We start from the raw sequence: 19,362 nt of genomic DNA on the forward strand, positions 1-19,362 counted from the left end.
GGGAATAAAAGTGTGTGACTTTTGCTGACTCGGGGCGGGGGGAGGCTGCCCAGCTGCCTGCATGTAAGTGATGCAGTGGTGCCTTCATAACTGGAGACCCAGGAGTGGGATGCAACCAGGTGACACTTTGCCAAGGAAGCAAAAAAAAGACCGAGAAGAGGGGCAGTGGCTGTGCTGGAGGTCAGGCAGCGGGAAGGGGCAGTTGGTTGTTTGGGACCCAGAGGTGGGAGTCAAGGGCTCCATGTCCTGGGTCCCCCCAAGATGGACTTTGTGGAAAGTTCCTGATTTCTGTGCTAAGAAACTCTGCTTTATTTTATGTTCCTGAGGGTGAGATTTACCTGCATTTAGTTTCTTATCGTATTAGGCTTAGACTTGTGTGTTTTGTTTTGTTTTGTTTGATAATTGACTTTCTTCTGTCTGTTATTTTTTGGAACCACTTAAATCCTACTTTTTATATATAATACAATCACTTTTTACTTATTAATTAACCCAGAGCAGGTAATTAATTCCTGGGGGAGCAAACAGCTGTGCATATCTTTCTATCAGTGTTATAGAAGGTGAACAATTTATGAGTTTACCCTGTATAAGCTTTATACAGATTAAAATGGATTTTTTTGAGGTTTGGATTCCTTTGGGAACTAGGTATCTGGGTGTTGGAGACAGGAGCACTTCTTAAGCTGTTTTCAGTTAAGCCTGCAGCTTTTTGGGCACGTGGTTCAGACCTGGGTCAAGCACAACAGGAAAGGCACTGAAGGCCCAAGCTGCCAGCGAAAACAGGCTTAGAGGTAGTCCCAGCACTTCAGGTGGCAGTTCCGAAGGGGTTTTCTGTGACCTAATCCGTCACAGGGGGCTCTGCCAAAAGCTAAGCAGGAATTGACTGGCATGGCTGGTGGTTATGGTGTGCAGAGACAGTGGCTGTGGTGCTGCATGACATGATGGAGATGGGGTGCAAAACTGCTGCCTAGAGACTCATCCGTGGTGGTGAGGTGGATTTTGGGGTGACTCTAGCTGCACCAAGGAGACTGGCCTTGGATGCCTGTCTAGACCAAGTGGAGATGTGAGCTCGGACACACAAACGAGCCCACGGACAGTGCTGTGGGCTAGGAAACAGCCTAGATCTGTAGAAGAGCAGAGGGACCAGCCCAAGTCACACATCACAGGGGTGGGTCTTACAGCTCTGTGAACTGGCTACAGGCTGGAAGGCCAGGCCACTAGGGGAGAGCCAAGTCCCATGGTCAGGAGTCAAATCCCAGGTTCATACAGCTTTTCTTTGACTTCTTCCAGTGGGTTTCCAAGCCCCATGGGTCTAGCTCCAGCTCTGCTAAACAAACTTCTGTCTGGTTTTCCTAGATATGGCTGAGAGGTGGGTGCTAAGGAGAGGAGAGACCCATGACCAGGTGACCTGGCTCCCTGCAGGCCGTGACTCGGGTGCATGGGTGGGTCCAGAAAAGGGCAGGGCACTTGTATGTCCCATGGTGGGGGGGTGTAAATTCCCAGCCTGCTTGTGGAAAGAGCAAGGCTCGTGGAGCTCAGGGGAGTGCACCTGTCTGCCAGCAGCCAGCTGAGCTGGGAGCTTCCCCTTGGCAGACACAGACCTGCTCCCTCCTGCTGTGGGCAGGGATTTGCCCCAGAGACCTCTGGTACCCCCCCGAAGTGTCCCAGGCAACAGCCCCAGTACACAGTGGGTGGCGTAAGTAGGGGGCTGGGTGAGAAGGTGGCTGGACAGGTGGGAGGAATGGGGCATTGGGAGTCCCAGTAAATGGCTGGCATCTGGAATCCCTGCAGCACACCTCACCTATCTAGTGCCGGCTATGGCTTGGCCAGATGAGCCAGGGCTGTTCCCACAGTGGGGCAATCACAGCCCCAGAGCCAGCCCCTGCTCTCCTCCTATATGCACACTGTGACCCAGCTCTGCCCTCCCTGTAGTCAGATCCACCCTAGAGCTGCCTGCCCTGCCTCTGGGTGAAGGTGTCACAGCTCCTGTTCTATTGGCAAACTTGGAAATATGAACCAGCTCCTCTACCCCCACCACGTCCTCCAGGAGCCATGTACTGACTGGCCCCCCTCAGGGGGGCCACATGCTTTCCTGCCCTCACCCAGGGACTGCCTCCTGCCCCCCCAAGTACTCAAGGACCTTTCCCCTCCTCCTTTTGCCCCCCCAACTATTAGCTCCAGCCCATCGCTTCCCTCTGCTGCTGATGCACGTGGCTGCAGCTTACAAGTGCTCCCAGCAAGACATGCCCAGGCCAGGCACCAGGCTCCTGTGGGTCACAGCAAACTCAGGAGTCAACGCCCACCCCCCTCCCCCGATCCCTGGGAAGAGGCTCCTTGAAGTGGGCAGGGCCAGAGCCTGGCCCCATCCTGCCAATGCTGCTGCCATCTCCCCCAGGTGGACTTGGAGCCTGCCAGGCCCTGCCCAGGCTCCCACCAGTCCTTGGGGCTGGTCCTGTACCCCAGCACCCAGGCCCCCTGGCCCACATGACAGAGACAGTCACCGCCCCACCTTCAGCATGTTTATTGCAATCACCCAATGCAGTAATGAGGAGCAACCCCCTGTCGTGAGGCTGATGCCCACAACCCAGGGACGGGCTGGCCTGGCTTGGTCTCAGCACATGGGACAGACAGTCTGGATTCAGAGCCCCACCTGGGGATGCTGTGAGGGCTTGGCACAGTTTGACATGGGTGAACTCCCATGGCTTTCATGAGGCGGAGGGGAGAACAGTGCTGAGCTCATTGGGGGCCGTCCCTGCCCATCTGGGCCCTGAGCTAGGCCCCCCCAGCTCAGAACATCCTCATCACTTTGTTGATCCAATCGACATAGAGTGAGACACGAGTAAAGATGGCTGGCTGGTCCTTGCGGGTGCACACACGCATTGGGGTGATGATGCCCTCCAGCACCCAGCAGTCATTGGTCAGGCAGGCCAGCGGCCCCCCATAGTCACCCTGCAGGGGCCGAGAGAACATGCTAACTCTTATGCCCTGCGCTGGCCCCTCAGCATGGCAGGGACTCGGAGTGCCAGGCCATTGTGCAGGGTCCAGGACTCCTGGCCTGACTCCTGTGCTCCTGTCCTGCCTTGCCCCATCGTGTCCCCCAGGGCCACGTACTGCCCTGCCCCGTCACAGATCCTCCCCATGCTCACCTTGCATAGCCTCCTCCCCCAGGATCCATTCCAGCCCCCACATCACTCCCCTCCCCTCACCCATAGCACATCTTCCAGGACTGCCCCCATGGCACTCCCTGCTCCACAGTACTCCTCTCCCCTCCCTCACAGCATTCCCTCCCAGCCTTCCCCAGAAGACACTCCCCTCCCCTCCCCCAGTGTACTCCCCTTCTCTCCTCCATGACACTCTCCTCCGCCACAGAACTCTCCTCCCCTCCCCATAACACTTTCCTCCCTCCCACCCCCAGAGCACTCTCCTCCCCCATTGAACTGCCTCCCAGCCTGCCACCTACAACACTCCCTCCCCTCCCCCACGGCACTCCCCTCCCCCAGGGCACTCCCTCCCAGCCTGCCCCCACAGCACTCCCTTCCCCTCCCCCCAGCATGCACCTCCCAGCATGCCCCCCAGCTCACCTCACAGGCCCCCACCCTGGCTCTCAGGGGCGCAGTACACAGCTCACTCTCCTTCACCTGGCCTCGGAGCGCCATGTTGCACTCCTTGTTGCTCATCACAGGCAGCTTGGCCACGTTGAGCAGAGTCTTGTTGCCAGTACCTGGGGGAGGAGGGAGAGCAGGTGAGAGGTCTGGGGGCTAGAGCCCATGGACTGGTGGCCCCATCTCGCTTCCCCCCAGCCTGGGCAGGGCTGGCTGGAGGGGAGGCTGGCTAGGCCATGACAGGGTTCCTGTCTGGGATCTGATGTGGCAGTGGTGGAAGGGATGGGGCAGAGGTGTGGAGCAGAGGGGAAGCCCCATGGGGCAGGAATCTGGCTGGGGCTCCTGTAGTGTAGAGGCAGGGTAGGAGAAAGCTGGGGAAGGTGGGGTGTCATTGCAGACAGCCCCAGCCTGGAGAAGAGACTGGATGGCTCTGGGGGTGTCTGTGCCCCATGGCATTCTCCAGTCCTCACCTCCTGGATGCCCCCTCCCTGACCCTGGATCTGTACCTCTGGTTTCACCCCATCCGGCGATCTCGCACTCTGTGTTCTCAGGCACGATGTATCGCTCTGGTGGGAGGCAGATCAGAGCCACCCGCTTGTTCAGAGTCGCTGGCCTGCCAAGAGAGAGCAGTGCCACACAGCTGCCCACCCACCACCTGCCACCCAACTCCCAGCATGGCACCATGGGCTCTGCCCTCACTATGGCCATTGCAGAAACAGGCCTTCAGCACAGATTGATCCGGAGCAGCCTCTGAATGTGACTCAAGCACAACAGGACAGCTGCAGGGACCCGGGCTAATGACTCGCAGAGGTTTGAACTGCCCCATTCAGCTCTGTCCAGCCCTGGGGGTTGCTGACTCCTCAGCCCCAGAATTTGGTGTTAGCTGGGGGATTCCCCCCACATTGCCCCAGGTTTCTTGTCCCCCTGCCTGCTGCTGCCTCTTGCTTTCCAGGGTGTGCCAGCTGGATGCCAGTGCATGCCCCTGAACGGAGCCATGGCACCAGGCCATGGGGGTTAGGGAGGCAGAGCCAGAGCCAGGGACTGGAAGTGCAGCCAGAGATGAGCCACTGGTGCAGGCTCCAAGCTGCCCCCTTCCTGGTGCTCCTGGCACAGGAAGGAAGTGGTGCTGAGCCAGGCTGCCTAGCTGCAGGCCTGAGGGGCTGGCATGGGCTAGGCTGCGCTGCAGAGCTTTGTGCTGTGGGATGCATGGGCTGCATCACAGCGAGGCAGCTGCCCTGAAGTCATGACACCTGCCAGGGCCATATACTATCCCACCTGCCTCCTTGTCACAGCCAGACCCCTGCACCTCTAGTGCCCATACCAGCCGTGCACTCCTTCATCACCCTTCCCATCGTGGCACCCAGCATGCCTGGGCAGGGCATGCCCTGGCTGTCCCCAGGGCCCCTCGCTGGCTCTTGGGGGTTCTCTGTGGGAGCACAGGAAATTACTAGAGCCAGCCAGACCTTACACCCCTTGTAGGGAAAGGGGGCACTCCAGTTGGAGAGAGGCTGTCACAGCAAGAGCTGCATAGTGGGTGGGTGGGGGTGGGGGTCCAGCATACGCCTTGGCACCAGGTCCTGGCCTCACCAAGCTGGTGCCCTCAGCCTGCTCACCTGGCTAGTTTCAGCAGGACCAGGTTGGATGCAGAGGGCCCGCAGACAAGTCTCAGGATGGGGAGGGCCTGTTTGTCGGGGTCGCTGGGGCTGGGGTCCTTGAAGAGGGTCCCAAGTTGGACCTCATAGCTAGACAGGTCGGTGTCACTGCCAGAGGAGGCAAGATCCAAGCTGCAGCACATCACTCCAAGCACAGTGCCCCCAGCCCTCACTCTGCTCCTCAGCCCCTGCCCTGATCCCCAGCCTCCATTCAGCAGGAGCTCCCAGTGTAGGGTTGCAAACTGTCTAATCACACAAATCCAAACACCCTTGCCCTGCCACCTGCCCCATCCATTCTTCAAGTCCCTGCCCCACTCATTCCATCCCCCCTCCCTCCGTCGCTCACTCTCCCCCATCCTCATTAACTTTCACCAGGCTGGGACAGGGGGTTGGGGTGCAGGGGGTGGGGTAGACTCTGGGCTGGGGCCGAGGGGTTCGGACTGTGGGAGCTTTTCATACGGTCTCTCACAGTATTCTTGCCAGCAAGTTAAAGAAGTAGCTGGATGAATGGACTATAAGGTGGATAGAAAGCTGGCTAGATCATCGGGCTCAATGGGTAGTGATCAATGGCTCCATGTCTAGTTGGTAGCCGGTATCAAGCGGAGTGCCCCAAGAATCGGTTCCTGGTGCTGGTTTTGCTCAATATCTTCATTAATGATCTGGAGGATGGTGTGGATTGCACCCTTAGCAAGTTTGCAGATGACACTAAACTGGGAGGAGAGGTAGATACACTGGAGGGTAGGGATAGGATACAGAGGGACCTAGACAAATTAGAAGGTTGCTCCAAAAGAAATCTGATGAGGTTCAACAAGGACAAGTGCGGATTCCTGCACTTAGGACAGAAGAATCCCATGCACTGCTACAGACTAGGGACCGAATGGCTAGGCAGCAGTTCTGCAGAAAAGGACCTAGGGGTTACAGTGGATGAGAAGCTGGATATGAGTCAACAGTGTGCCCTTGTTGCCAAGAAGGCTAACGGCATTTTGGGCTGTATAAGTAGGGGCATTGCCAGCAGATCGAGGGACATGATCATTCCCCTCTATTCGGCATTGGTGAGGCCACATCTGGAGTACTGTATTCAGTTTTGGGCCCCATACTACAAGAAGGATGTGGACAAATTGGAAAGAGTCCAGCAGAGGGCAACACAAATGATTAGAGGGCTGGAGCACATGACTTTGAGGAGAGGCTGAGGGAACTGAGTTTATTTAGTCTGCAGAAGAGAAGAATGGGGGGACTTGATAGCTGCTTTCAACTACCTGAAGGGGGGTTCCAAAGAGGATGGATCTAGACTGTTTGCAGTGGTACCAGATGACAGAACAAGGAGTAATGGTCTGAAGTTGAAGTGGGGGATGTGTAGGTTGGATATTAGGAAAAACTTTTTCACTAGGAGGGTGGTGAAGCACTGGAATGGGTTACCTAGGGAGGTGGTGGAATCTCCTTCCTTAGAGGTTTTCAAGGTCAGGCTTGAAAAAGCCCTGGCTGGGATGATTTAGTTGGGGTTGGTCCTTCTTTGAGCAGGGGGTTGGACTAGATGACCTCCTGAGGTCCCTTCCAACCTTGATATTCTATGATTCTATGAGGGAGCTCTGGTCTGAGGGTGGGGAAGGGGGCTGGGGTGCAAGCTCTGGGAGGGAGTTTGGGTCCTGGAGGGGGCTAAAGGCTGGGATTGGGGGCACAGAAGGTCTAAGTCAGGCTCTCTGCCTGCCCCTGACTCTGCACCACTCCTTGAAGTGGCTGGCATGTCCCTAAAGCGGGGGATTATGGGGTCTCCGCGCACTGCCCCCGCCCCAAGCGCCAACTCCACAGCTCTCATTGCCTGGAAACTTTGGCCAATGGGAGCTGCGGGGGCAGTGCCTGCAGGCAGGGGCAGTGTGCAGAGACCCCTGGACCCTCCCATGGGCCTCAGGGATGTGCTGGCCGCTTCCAGGAGTGGTCCAGAGCTAGGGGCTGGCAGGGGGCCTGCCTTAGCCCCACCGTGCTGCTGGTCCAAGGTGTGCACCGCCTGGCCAAAGCCCACACTGCTTCTGCACCCCAATCACTTGCCCCAGGTTGGAACTCCCTCATGCACTCTAACTTCCTCCCTGACCCTGAACCTCCACCCACACCCCAATCCCCTGTCCCACCCCTGAGCCTCCTCCTGCACCCAGACTCCCTCCCAGAGCCTGCACCCCTCACCCCCCTTACACCCCAATCCCCTGCCCTATCCCTGAGTCCCCTACTGGAGACTGAATCCAGCACACCCTCCCGTACCCCAACCTCCTCCCTCAGCCCAGAGCCCCCTCCAGTACCTAAACTCCCTCCCAGAGCTTGTACCCTGAATCCCCTCCTGCACCCTAACCCCTGCCCCAGGCTCAGCCCAGAGTGCCCTCCTACATTCCAAACCCCTTGGCCCCAGCCCAGAGCCCGCACCCCAACCTTCTGCCTTAGCCCAGTGAAAGTAAGTGAGAGTGTGGGAGAGTGAGTGATGGAAAGAGGGAGGATGGCATGAGCAGGGCGGGGCCTCGTAGATGGGGCGAGACACTTGGGTTTGCATGATTAGACAGTTGGCAACCCTACTAGCTGTGCAGGGCTCTCTCACAGTCCCCCATATCTGGGGACCCGCCTCTCTGGCCATGGTGCCATTAGGAGTGGGCGAGCAAGGACTGGCCCTTCCCTGCAGGCCAGGGCTGCACAGCCCAGGAAGGTGCTCCCAGACAGTCCATGTCTGACCATCACTACAGCAGCCCCCTCATGCCCAGGCCAAAGGGCTCGCTCTGGGGCTGATACATGCCATGCAGCACAGGGGCGGGAGGCCAGGCTGACAGCGGCTGAGCATGGTGGTGCCCAGATGTCTGTGTAGCCTGCAGCTAGGGAGGGTAGGGGGTGAAGGGATAAACCACAGGCTCCTATTGTCCATTGCCCACCTGTGCACTGCAGCACCCACTAGATGATGCCTGCAGCTTTTGCAGTGGTGCTAGTCAGCAGGGCCCATCTGCCCTCCCTTTGCTGCTTCCCGGCCCATCACTGAGCTCGGTCCCGCTGGCCGCCGTACCATGGACGACTGGATGGTAACAACCCCTGGACTAGTGCTGAGCACCTGAAAGCACCAGCTAGTTGATCTCTGGACCAGTCAGGGTCCAGTGGGTCCCGTGGGACTGTCCCCTGCTCCAGCCCCCTCTCACAGTGCTATGTGTTCAGCCAGAATGGCTCGTGCACAGAACACCGCACTTCCTCCCCTGGAGGGGCCCCAGGGCGCAGCTGACACCTTACCAGGAGGAGAAGCACTGGCGCGTGCTGATGACCCATTGCTCCTTCACTAGGGATCCTCCACAGAAATGCACTCCTTCTCTGCGGGGCAGAAAGCACACAGCACATGGAAGAGGCAGGGTCCAGGCAGCACCCCTACCTGCCTCACAGGGCCTGGCAATCTAGCTAGCACCAGGTGGATCTGGCAGCAGTAACAAAGAAGAGGTGAAGGGGTGACTTGATCACTGTGCAGAATATCGGCACAGGAACAGAATCTTTCATCCTGGGCTCTTCAGGCTGGCAGAAGAAGGGCTACCACTGTCCATAGGTGGGATGCTGAAGCTAGACACATTCATCCTGGAAATCAGGCTTACATTTTTACTGGTCAGAATAATTAACCACTGGAACAATTTACCCAGGGTCATTGTGGATTCTCCACCACTGATAATTTGTAACTCAAGATTGGCTGTTTTCTGGCTCTAGGAAATGTTTTGGGGATTTTCTCTGGCCTGTGTCCTACAGGAGGTCAGACTGGATAATTACGATGGTCCATTCAGGCCTGGAAATGGCTGAACCTCCGCATCGCCATGCCTCTCTGAGGGCTGTGCATGCTTGGCCTCCAGCAGAGCAGATATGGGACAGTGAGGTGCATGGGGAGTCTCTGCCTCTGTGGCATTGGCCACAGTCAGAGCGGTCGCTGGTCTGCATGGTACTTTGGCACATTGTGAGATGGTACCGTGGGTCTCAGCTCCATGCAGCTTAGCTTCTCTCCTCTGTGGGGAACCTATGGCAGGAGGTGTGACCACCACTGGCTATTCTGCAAGTGCCAGTCCCCAGGCCGCTGCTATTGCAGCTACCAAGTGCCTGGGGGTCTGGATGCTGGGGAACTGCTGTGTGCATTGTGAGGCCTGGGGGCAGGCACCAACATTGGTGGCTTGCTGACCCCCAGCCTGTGCCTGGCGAGCCATGGTGGTGGGAGGCTGCTCAGAGTGGCCAGCCAGTCAGTGTTACTACCCCCAGAAGATCTGGGGCCAGGCTCTAGCTGCTCTGGGAGATGCACACATTGCTGCTCCGCACCCATTAAACTCTTGCCCCACTGAATGGAGTTCAAATAGCTGCCCCCGAGTCTCCACCGTGAGTCAGTGGAGCAATGGACAGGCACCAATGGCACATGGCTGCTGCAGCTGCTTCCTCATGACCCAGCAGGGTCCCACTCTACAGATCTCCTGCCCCAGCCCCACCCTGGCTGGGGTTCCACACTCCAGGTACACTGCTCACCGGTTGCGGATGCTGACAGTCCAGGGTGAATTCCCGGGGCGTCCCCCGACTATACGGCCTTTCAGCTGGCGGCGCTCATCCCTCTTGCCGCACTCGGCAAAGACAATATTATCTGCAGGCATGGGGAGGATGAGGACAGTGCACGGGGCTGGCAGCAGACTCAGCAGGAGCTCCCCAAAGATTCCCCCAGCCAGAGCCAGCTGCTTGGTAATCTGGCTTTTTTCCCAGTCCCAAGAGGGAGGTGGGGTCACCTAGGGGCTCTATGGCCTCTGCTCCTGAGCACTATCCCTGGCTGAGCTGCCCCCACCTGGCCCCAGCACCTGGACTCTGGTCACAGCTGGTGGGCTTTACCTGCAGTCTCCAGGATGGACAGCGTGTTGTCACCTGTTGGGGAAACAAACCAGAGGTGGGGAAGATCAGTTGCCCCAACAAGTGGAGCAGAGTAGGTGAGCCAAGCATGGATGGCGCCAGGTCTGGGGAATGGCCAAAGCATAGTCTGGGCTTGTGCTGGAGAGCGGTACAGCCCTGGGGCTTCATTCCCTGAAGGGGGTTCAGCCCCCAAGCCAGATCCCCATTCCCACCTTGCAGAGACCCAGCTTTTACTGCTGATTAAATCTTTTGAAAACTCTTCCCAGTTTCCACGCTGGTACTGAACCAGCCCATCACTGCAGCACAGGAGTGGGGTGATTGAGCCCTTAATTGCACCCCTTCACCCCCTCCTCCAGTGCACCCCCACCCGAGCACCTTCTGGCCCTGGCCTGTCCGTGGCCCCAGAGCCCCACCTGCCTGACACAGGCATGGCTGGTTACCTGGAACCTACAGGGCAGTTTAAGGGAGCAAGCTTGGGGCCACCAATCCACACACCCCTCTGCTAGGCCAGAGCCCAGGTCTGCCCTGAGAGGGCTCAGATCCATGTGCCGAACACCAGGCAGCCAGGGCTGGCTCTGCTGTGGAGAAGGCCCCTGGAGGGGGCAGCCCAGCCTGTGAATTTGGAGAAGTGGCCCTGGCAGTGGCCCTGGGTCGACAGGAGGCTGGGCCACAGGCCAGCTCAGCAGAGGAGAGACAGGCCGCGAGCCCACTGCATTTTCTCAACTCAGCAGCATGACTCCAGTCCCCAGAGAACATGGCGTGGGGCAGTGGTCTTGGGATTGAGCCGTCCCCTCTGTGTGCCAGGCACCCACCGCAGGGCTTGATGGCGCAGTAATCAAACTGGGTGCTGGGGTCCATGGTGTAGCACCAGGGCCCGTGGCTGTCGTTGTCGGGGTTGCGGCAATAATTCTCCTCCAGGTGCATGGCGGGGAACATGGCAGGAGAGATCCTGAGGGGAGATGGGGAAATCAGCCCTGTGTCACTCAACCCTGACCCCTCCCCCCCCGGTGCCTCTCAGCACCCTGTCCCTCAGCCCAGATTCTCATAGCCACTCTCCTGCCCCCCACACCTCAGCCCCCTTCAGTCACTCTCTAGCTCCTCGCCCCTCAGTAACCTCTCACCCCTCAGCCACTCTTCTGCCCCCTGACCCTCAGCCCCCCCACCCCTCAGCCACCCTCCTGTCCCTGCGCCTCAGTTGCCCCCTGCCACCCTCTTACCCTGCACTACTCAGCCCCCCAGCAATTCTCCTGCCCGTTGCCCCCCAGCCACCCGCCCCTCAAACTCCCACACCTCAGCTACACTCCTGCCCCTGCCCCTCAGCTCCTTGCCCCGCAGCCCTCCCCCCTGCCGCCTCCTCAATCCCCCCAACCCTTCAATCTTCCCATACCTCTCATCCCAACACTCCCCACAACCCCCCCCCCCAGGTGGGTGCCATTCCCACTGCCCTGGCCCTGCTGCTCGCCTTGACCCAGGCTCCATGGCACGATCATATGCCTAGGTTCCTGGGCCCAGTGCAGGGAACTCCCCACCTGGAGCCTCTCCCAGTGGCTGTGGGGGCCATTTCTGGAGAAGGGGAGACCCCACACTTACTGGGGGGGGTGTGGCGATCCTGCTGACCACTTCTGACAAGTGATGCCCTTCCGAGTCTTGCTGATCTTGCCCCTATACAGCTCACCATTTCCATGGTAACAGTCTGGGGAGAGGGAAGGGAAAGAACAGCTGTTACTGGGGGTGCACAGCTCCTCCCGCAGCTCTCTAGCCTCCATCCCCACCATGACACCCCTCAGGGATCATCCTGGCACTGCTGGCCTAGTTCATCCTGCCCTGCTCCCAGACCTCCAGAGACTGCCCAGGAGGTAACACACACACTGTGTTCTGTTATTGGAGGGTAGCTCTTGGGCACTCATCTGTACACACTAGTTTGTTATTGTAGGGTTGCTCCTGGGCACTGGGCTGTGGGCACTGATCATAGAATCATGGAAGATTAGGGTTCGAAGAGACCTCAGGACATCATCTAGTCCAACCCCCAGCTCAAAGCAGGACCAACCCCAAATAAATCATCCCAGCCAGGGTTTGTCAAGATGGGCCTAAAAAACCTCTAAGGATGGAGATTCCACCACCTCCCTAGGTAACCCATTCCAGTGCTTCACCACTCTCCTAGTGAAATAGTTTTTCCTAATATGCAACTTAGACCTCTCCCACTGCAACTTGAGACCATTGCTCATCATTCTGTCATCTGCTACTACTGAGGACAGCCGAGCTCCATCCTCTTTGGAACCCCCCTTCAGGTAGTTGAAGCCTGCTATCAAATCCCCCCTCACTCGTCTCCTCTGCAGACTAAATAAACTCAGTTCCCTCAGCCTCTCCTCACAAGTCATGTGCCCCAGCCCCCTAATCATTTTTGCTGCCCTTCGCTGGACTCTCTTCAATTTATCCACATCCACACAATACTGCAGATGTGGCCTCACCAGTGCTGAATAGAGGGGAATAATCATTTCCCTCGATCTGCTGGCAATGCTCATACTAATGCAGTGCAATATGCTGTTAGCCTTCTTGGCAACAAGGGCACACTGCTGACTCAGATCCAGCTTCTCGTCCACTGTAATCCCCAGGTCCTTTTCTGCAGAACTGCTGCTTAGCCAGTCGGTACCCAGCCCGTAGCGGTGCATGGTATTCTTCCGTCCTAACTGCAGGACTCTGCATTTGTCCTTGTTGAACCTCATCAGATTTCTTTTGTCCCAATCCTCCAATTTGTCTAGCTCACTCTGGACCCTATCCCTACCCTCCAGCATATCTACATCTCCCCACAGCTGAGTATCATCCACTAACTTGCTGAGGGTGCAATCCATCCCATCATCCAGATCATTAATGAAGATGTTGAACAAAACCAGGTCCAGGACAGACCCCTGGGGTACTCCACTTGATACCGGCTGCCAACTAGACAACAAGCCATTGATCACTACCAGTTGAGCCTGATGATCTAGCCAGCTTTGTATCCACCATTCATCCAATCCATACTTCTTTAACTTTCTGGCAAGAATACTGTGGGAGACCATATGAAAAGCTTGGCTGAAGTCAAGATCTATCACATCTACCACTTTCCCCACATCCACAGTGCCTTCTATAATGAGTTAACTGGCTATCAGGTTGATCAGGCATGACTTGCCCTTAGTGAATCTATGTTGACTGTTCCTGATCACCTTCATCTCCAAGTGTTTCAAAATGGATTCCTTGATGACCTGCTCCATGATTTTTCAAGGGACTGAGGTGATGCTGACCGGTTTGTAGTTCCCAGGATTCTTCTTCTTCCCTTTTTTAAAGATAGGCACTATATTGCCTTTTTACAATCGTCCGGGACCTCCCCCAATTGCCACAAGTTTTCAAAGATAATTGCCAATAACTCTGCAATCACATCAGCCAACTCCCTCACACCCTTGGATGCATTAGATCTGGCTTTATGTACTTGTGCAGGTCCAGCTTTTCTAAATAGTCCTTAACCTGTTCTTTCACCACTGAGGGCTGTTCACCTCCTCCCCATACTGTGCTGTCTAGGAGCTGACCTTGTCTGTGAAGACAGAGGCAAAAAAAAAAAAAAAAAAAAAAAAAAATTGAGTATTTCAGCTTTTCCACATCATCTGTCACTAGGCTGTCTCCCCCATTCAGTAAGGGTCCCACACTTTCCTTGACCTTGTTGCTAACATACCTGTAGAAACCCTTCTTGTTACCCTTCACATCCCTTGCTAGCTGCAGCTCCAGTTATACTTTGGCCTTCCTGATTACACCCCTGCATGCTCGAGCAATATTTTTAAACTGCTCCCTAGTCATCTGTCCAAGTTTCCACTTCTTGTAAGCTCCCTTTTTGCGTTTAAGCTCACCGAAGATTTCTCTGTTAAGCCAAGCTGTTTGCCTGCCATATTTGCTACTCTTTCTGCACATTGGGATGGTTTGTTCTTGCACCCTCAATAAGGCTTCTTTAAAATACAGCCAGCTCTCCTGGACTCCTTTTCCCCTCATGTTATTCTCCCAGGGGATCCTGCCCATCAGTTCCCTGAGGGAGTCAAAGTCTGCTTTTCTGAAGTCCAGGGTCCATATTCTGCTGCTCTTCTGTGGACAAATTGGAGAGTCCAGTGGAGGGCAACGAAAGTGATCAGTGGGCAGGGCACATGATTTATGAGGAGAGGCTGAGGGAATTGGGATTGTTTAGTCTGCAAAAGAGAAGAGTGAGGGGGGATTTGATAGCAGCCTTCAACTACCTGAAGGGAGGTTCCAAAGAGGATGGAGTTCAGCTGTTTGCTGTGGTGGCAGATGACAGAACAAGGAGCAATGGTCTCAAGTTGCAGTGGGAGAGGTCTAGGCTGGATATTAGGAAACATTATTTCACTAGGAGGGTGGTAAAGCACTGGAATGGGATACCTAGGGAGGTGGTGAAATCTCCATTCTCAGAGTTTAAGGTCTGAGTTGACAAAGCCCTGGCTGGGATGATTTAGTTGGTGCTGGTCCTGCTTTGAGCAGGAGGTTGGACTAGATGACCTCCTGAGGTCTCATCCAATCCTAATCTTCTATGATTCTATGATAGTTTTCTGACTGTGCCAAGACTTCCAATTCTTCCTGCATGTTCCCCGGGCTTTTTGCATTCGTGTACAGGCACCTAAGATAACTAGATGATTTGTTATTGTAGGGTCGCTCCTGGGCAGTGGGCTGTGGGCAATAGTTATTGTAGGGTTGCTCCAGAGCACTAGGCTGTGAACACTGGTTTATTATTGTAGGCTCTCAGGGCAGCCCAGTGTCTCCTCCCCGCCAGGGCAGTCCTCACCCTCCACCTCCACCTCATCGGTGCAGCGTTTGATCTGGAAGCAGAAGGCGACGCGCATGCTGGGCAGGCTGGTGAAGCACCAGGGGGCCTCTGAGCCATCAGGGTTCCGGCAGTAATTCTCCCGCAGGTCCCTGGCAGACATACCAGCTCAGCTTGGGAACGCCCCAGCCAAATGCACAGCATCCAGTGGCTACCAGTCCCCATTATGGGAGCTGTGCCTAGCCACAGAGGTGTTTGTGAGTTGCAGGCTGGAATTTCCAAGGATACAGATGCCCAGATCGCCCCCCATAGACAAGCTGGGTGCAGCTCCCCCTAAACTGTGGCATCAGGCTATGGGCATTCACTGGCAGCCCCCCTGCAAGGTTGGCTCCATCCCATCTGGGCCAGGGTCACACCTGTGCTGGAGGCTCAGGGCCTGCAGCCATGGAACCAGCAAGCCCTGCCTGGCCTCACACCACAGTCCCAGCCCTGGCTGGCTCCCCAGGCTGGCTCCCATGCTGTGACTCCTGGCTGCAGAGCCAGCCCCTCCTGCCCAGCTCCAGCTGGGGCAATGCTGCAGGCGCCAGACTGACATCTACATGGTCATAGGGGGAGCCTGCAGCACCTGGGACCTGAGCCAGGGAGTCTGGTTCCAGCCAGCTCAAGCCACAGCTGTTCATGCCATCCAGGACCCTGGGCGTTTATTCAGACAGCTAGAGCAGTGTGTGCTGGTGCCGGGCCTCATCTGAGGGGGAACAGGTGACCCCTCCCCCAGGTGCCCCTCCAGGAACCTCCAATAACCCCTCCCCCCAGGTCAGCCCCCGCATTGACCCCCTCCTCCAGTTAGCTCCCCCATCACAGGGACCCCATGTGACCCCTCCCCCAACTAGCCCCCCTAGGGACCCCAGCCTCTACTCCTATAGCTAGCCCCCCATTCACAGGAACCCCTGGCAACCCCTCCCACAGCTAGCCTGCCACAGGGACCCCAGGTGACATCTTCCCCACCTAGCTCCCCATCTCACAGGGACTCCAGGTGAACCCTCCCCCCAGCTAGCCCCTCCAGGGACCCCAGTGACTCCTCCTCCAGCTAGCTCCCTGCACCAGGAACCCCAGCGACCCCCCCTCCCCGCCCAACTAGCCTCCTCCCAGGGACTCCAGCAACCCCTCCTCCAGATAGTTTCCCCCTCCCCAGGGACTCCAGCAACTCCTCCCCCTGCTAGCCCCCCCTCACAGGAATCCTTGGAAACCCCTCCCATCAGCTAGCCTGCCACAGGGACCCCAGGCAACCCCTCCTCCAGCTAGCTCCCTTCCTCATGGGGACCCCAGGTGACCCCTTCCCACCTAGCTCCCCCTCACAGGGACCCCTGTGACCCCTCCCCCAACTAGCTCCCAAGGACCACTCAGCAATCCTTGCACAGATGCGCAGTGAATTCTTCTCCCTGTGCACAAAGATGCCCCCCAGCCCCGAACCTCCAGCATATAGACCTCAAGGAGCTCCTCCCTCCCCCACACCCAAGTGGTCCATCGCCTACTTGCACTCGTATGCCTCAGGCTGGAAGTGGTGCCGATGGGGGGTCTGGGCGTCCCAGCGCTGGCAGGGAATCCCTGATGTGGTGACATTCACCTTGCCCCGGTAGCCTTCGCCTTTGTGCTTGAAGCAGCTGGTGGTGGTATCTGTGAGGCGTGAGCGTTTCTCTGCTTCCATGGATGTGGGCAGCGGGAGAGGCCAAGCGTCACTGGGGGCTGGCTTGGGAGCACCAGGGAGCAGTGACAAGTGGTGTATACTGTGGGCACTGGAACACCTTGCACCCTGGCACCAGCCTGCTGACCAGGGGACTGGTCACGCTGCAGACCCTTCGCTGGCAGGGGCCTGCCATGTGCTCAGGGCCGTGAGCCAGAGGCTGGACCTCATCGGCTCTCTGTAATCCCCCTAAGGGCATGGAGCGTGTTCCTGAGTGCCAGCGGGATGGGCACTGTACAAGGGATTGGTGTGCTACTCCTCCCCTGTGCTGGAGCAGAGCACAGAGCAGTGCTGGGCAGGGGCAGCAGGGGGACATTGGCGGGGAAAAGTCTGTCATGGCTACAGGGCTCAACTCCGCTGAGGTATGGGAGCAGGGAGCCGGGCACAGTGGCATGGAGTGGCCCTGCCAGGGGCTATACCTCACACCATCAAGAGCCAGAGCCAGATTGGGCACGTCGGCATTGCTCTCAGTGAGTTAACGATGATACGAACATAGCAGTGTGGTCAACACATCCCAGACACTCCCATTGGCACCCACTACACAGCACTTACTGCACTTGCGGAGGTGGCAGTACTCCCGCTCCCGGGCAGGGTCCGTGGTGTAGCACCAGGGGCCCAAGGAGCTGTCAGGGTTGCGGCAGTAATTGTCATCCAGATCCTTCTCAGGGTATCTGGGTGGGATGGGGAGGAGGCAGGGGGAGAGAGGTGAGGGAAACCATGATATTTACAAAGCCATGTTCTGATTCTGTCCTGGTCCAAGAGCCTCTGGGATGTGCTCTCCCCCTGCTCAGACCCCCAGGAAGTGGGTTTGCAGTGCAGCCTCAGCCTGACCCTTGGCAGTGACCAGCCCTATTTGGGGGACGTGGCCAGGATCTATGTTACCTACAGAATCTCGGAGCTGGACCCTGCCTGAACATGGTGGTGGGGCTGGGCAGTGGCAAGTATGCTACTCTGCAGGTGGCAGTGCCAGCCTGGGGGCTCAGCACTGGCAGCAGGGAGGATCTCTGCTTGTGCCCATCCCATCCCAGAGTTCCAATGCCTCGTGGCTGGTCCGCATTCACTGCAGGGCCTGCGTAGTGCTGGGGGGGCTCAGGCTTCCCAGCCCCTAGCAATTCATGGGTAGTAACCAGTGACCCTAGGGAACTCGCTGCTCTGGACAGAGTGCTGAGCTGCCCCACCACCACCTAGCTCTGCTCCGTCCTGAGCCCCACACCCCCCAAAACGTCAGGCTTTTCCCATCCCATGCTGAGAACATCCTGGGGCGATGAGCAATCCCCGCCCCAAGCAGGGAGGCTGGTACTTGTGGGGATGGTATGGGTGCTTGTGGGGGTGCTGCAGGTCCCAGCGCTGGCACTCCCGCCCGGACTCCGTGTGGTCCACAAGGCCCCGGTAATCTTCCCCGTTACACAACATGCACATGGCTGCAAGAGAGAGTCATGCTTCAGGCATGGAGTGAGGCAGGGCACATGCAGGCTGGCAGCTCTGAGGGCCTTTGTCAGCTATGCAGGTGGACATCATTGGCACTGAACCCAGAGAATCCACAGCATCCCCAACTCTAAGCTCTGACCCCAGGAGAGCCCCCACATCACAGACCATCACCAAGCAGACTAGTGCCAGGCAAGGGTTTGTGGGTAGAACCCTGGATCCAGCACATATGCACATGGCGGTGTGCAGGGGTGAAAGGGCAAGTGTGGGCTGGGTGCTGGTGCACAGGCACCAGCTGTCACGCGGGGAGGGAAGGGGCATCCAGCCATCACACGGAGGGGGTGAGGTGTCCAGCCATTGCACGTGGGAGATGGTTACACCATGCATGGGAGCATAGATGCCAAGTCTGTGGGTGCTCTGGGGATGGAGCATCCACGGAAAAAAAAAATAGTGGGTGCTCAGCACACACCGGCCACAGCTGTTCCCCACCCCTGCCCATCAGCTGATGGGGGTGGTGCTGCTGCCCATCAGCTGATGGGGGTGGTGCTGCTGCCCATCAGCTGATGGGGGTGGTGCTGCTGCCCATCAGCTGTTTGGCAGTTGGGGGGAGTTGGGGGAGGGCGGAGAGTGGCAGGTATGCAGGAGCCTCGGAGAGGAGGCAGAGTGGAGGCAGGAAGAGGTGGAGCAAAGGTGGGACCTTGGGGGAAGAGGCTGAGTGGGGTTGGGGCCTCAGATGAAGTGGTGGTTGAGCACCCCTGGGGAAAAGGAAAAGTCGGCACCTGTGCTTGGGGGAAGGGGGTTTACTCACCATCTTCACACTTCTTGATGCCACAGCTCTGGTGCCGGATGGCCGGGTCTGTGGTGTAGCACCAGGGCCCCCGCTCATCTCTATCCGGGTTCCGGCAATAGTTCTCCTCAAGGCCATTCCGCAGAGAGGGTGAAAACCTGGTGGGACACAGAGAGTGCAGGGGGCTGGGATAGTTTCAGTGACTGGTGCCCTAGACCAGGTGGGGCTGGGCTCTGCACAGCCCAGAGAAGGGGCTCTAGCACTCAGGCCACACAACAAAGGTAGGTAAATGCAAGTGGCCTGGCATAGATTTAGGATATATCTACATACAGCCAGATTGATGCACCAGGGGTCGATTTAGCAGGTCTAGTGAAGACCCACCAAATTGACCGCAAATCGCTCTCTGGTCAACCCCCGTACTCCACCCTGAACAAGAAGAGTAAGGTAAGTCAATGGGAGAGTGTCTCCCATCAACCCCAGTGTAATGTAGACACCAC

The 19,362-nt window shown here is 57.3% G+C and overlaps 1 protein-coding gene across 1 annotated transcript; it reads right to left on the reverse strand.

Annotated features, from left to right (window-relative positions):
- Positions 1-2,538: 2,538 nt before the first annotated feature.
- MST1 (macrophage stimulating 1) lies at positions 2,539-18,102 on the reverse strand. The gene is given in 13 exon segments (XM_043518378.1): positions 2,539-2,943; positions 3,576-3,715; positions 4,103-4,209; positions 5,210-5,356; positions 8,498-8,575; positions 9,752-9,863; positions 10,103-10,135; positions 10,933-11,069; positions 11,711-11,813; positions 14,934-15,064; positions 16,445-16,607; positions 17,206-17,324; positions 17,954-18,102. Coding segments are annotated over 13 exon segments (1,581 nt in total). The 3' UTR covers positions 2,539-2,781.
- Positions 18,103-19,362: the final 1,260 nt, after the last annotated feature.

This window comes from Dermochelys coriacea, chromosome 7, assembly GCF_009764565.3.
Source record: "Dermochelys coriacea isolate rDerCor1 chromosome 7, rDerCor1.pri.v4, whole genome shotgun sequence".
Taxonomy (NCBI): Eukaryota; Metazoa; Chordata; order Testudines; family Dermochelyidae; genus Dermochelys; species Dermochelys coriacea.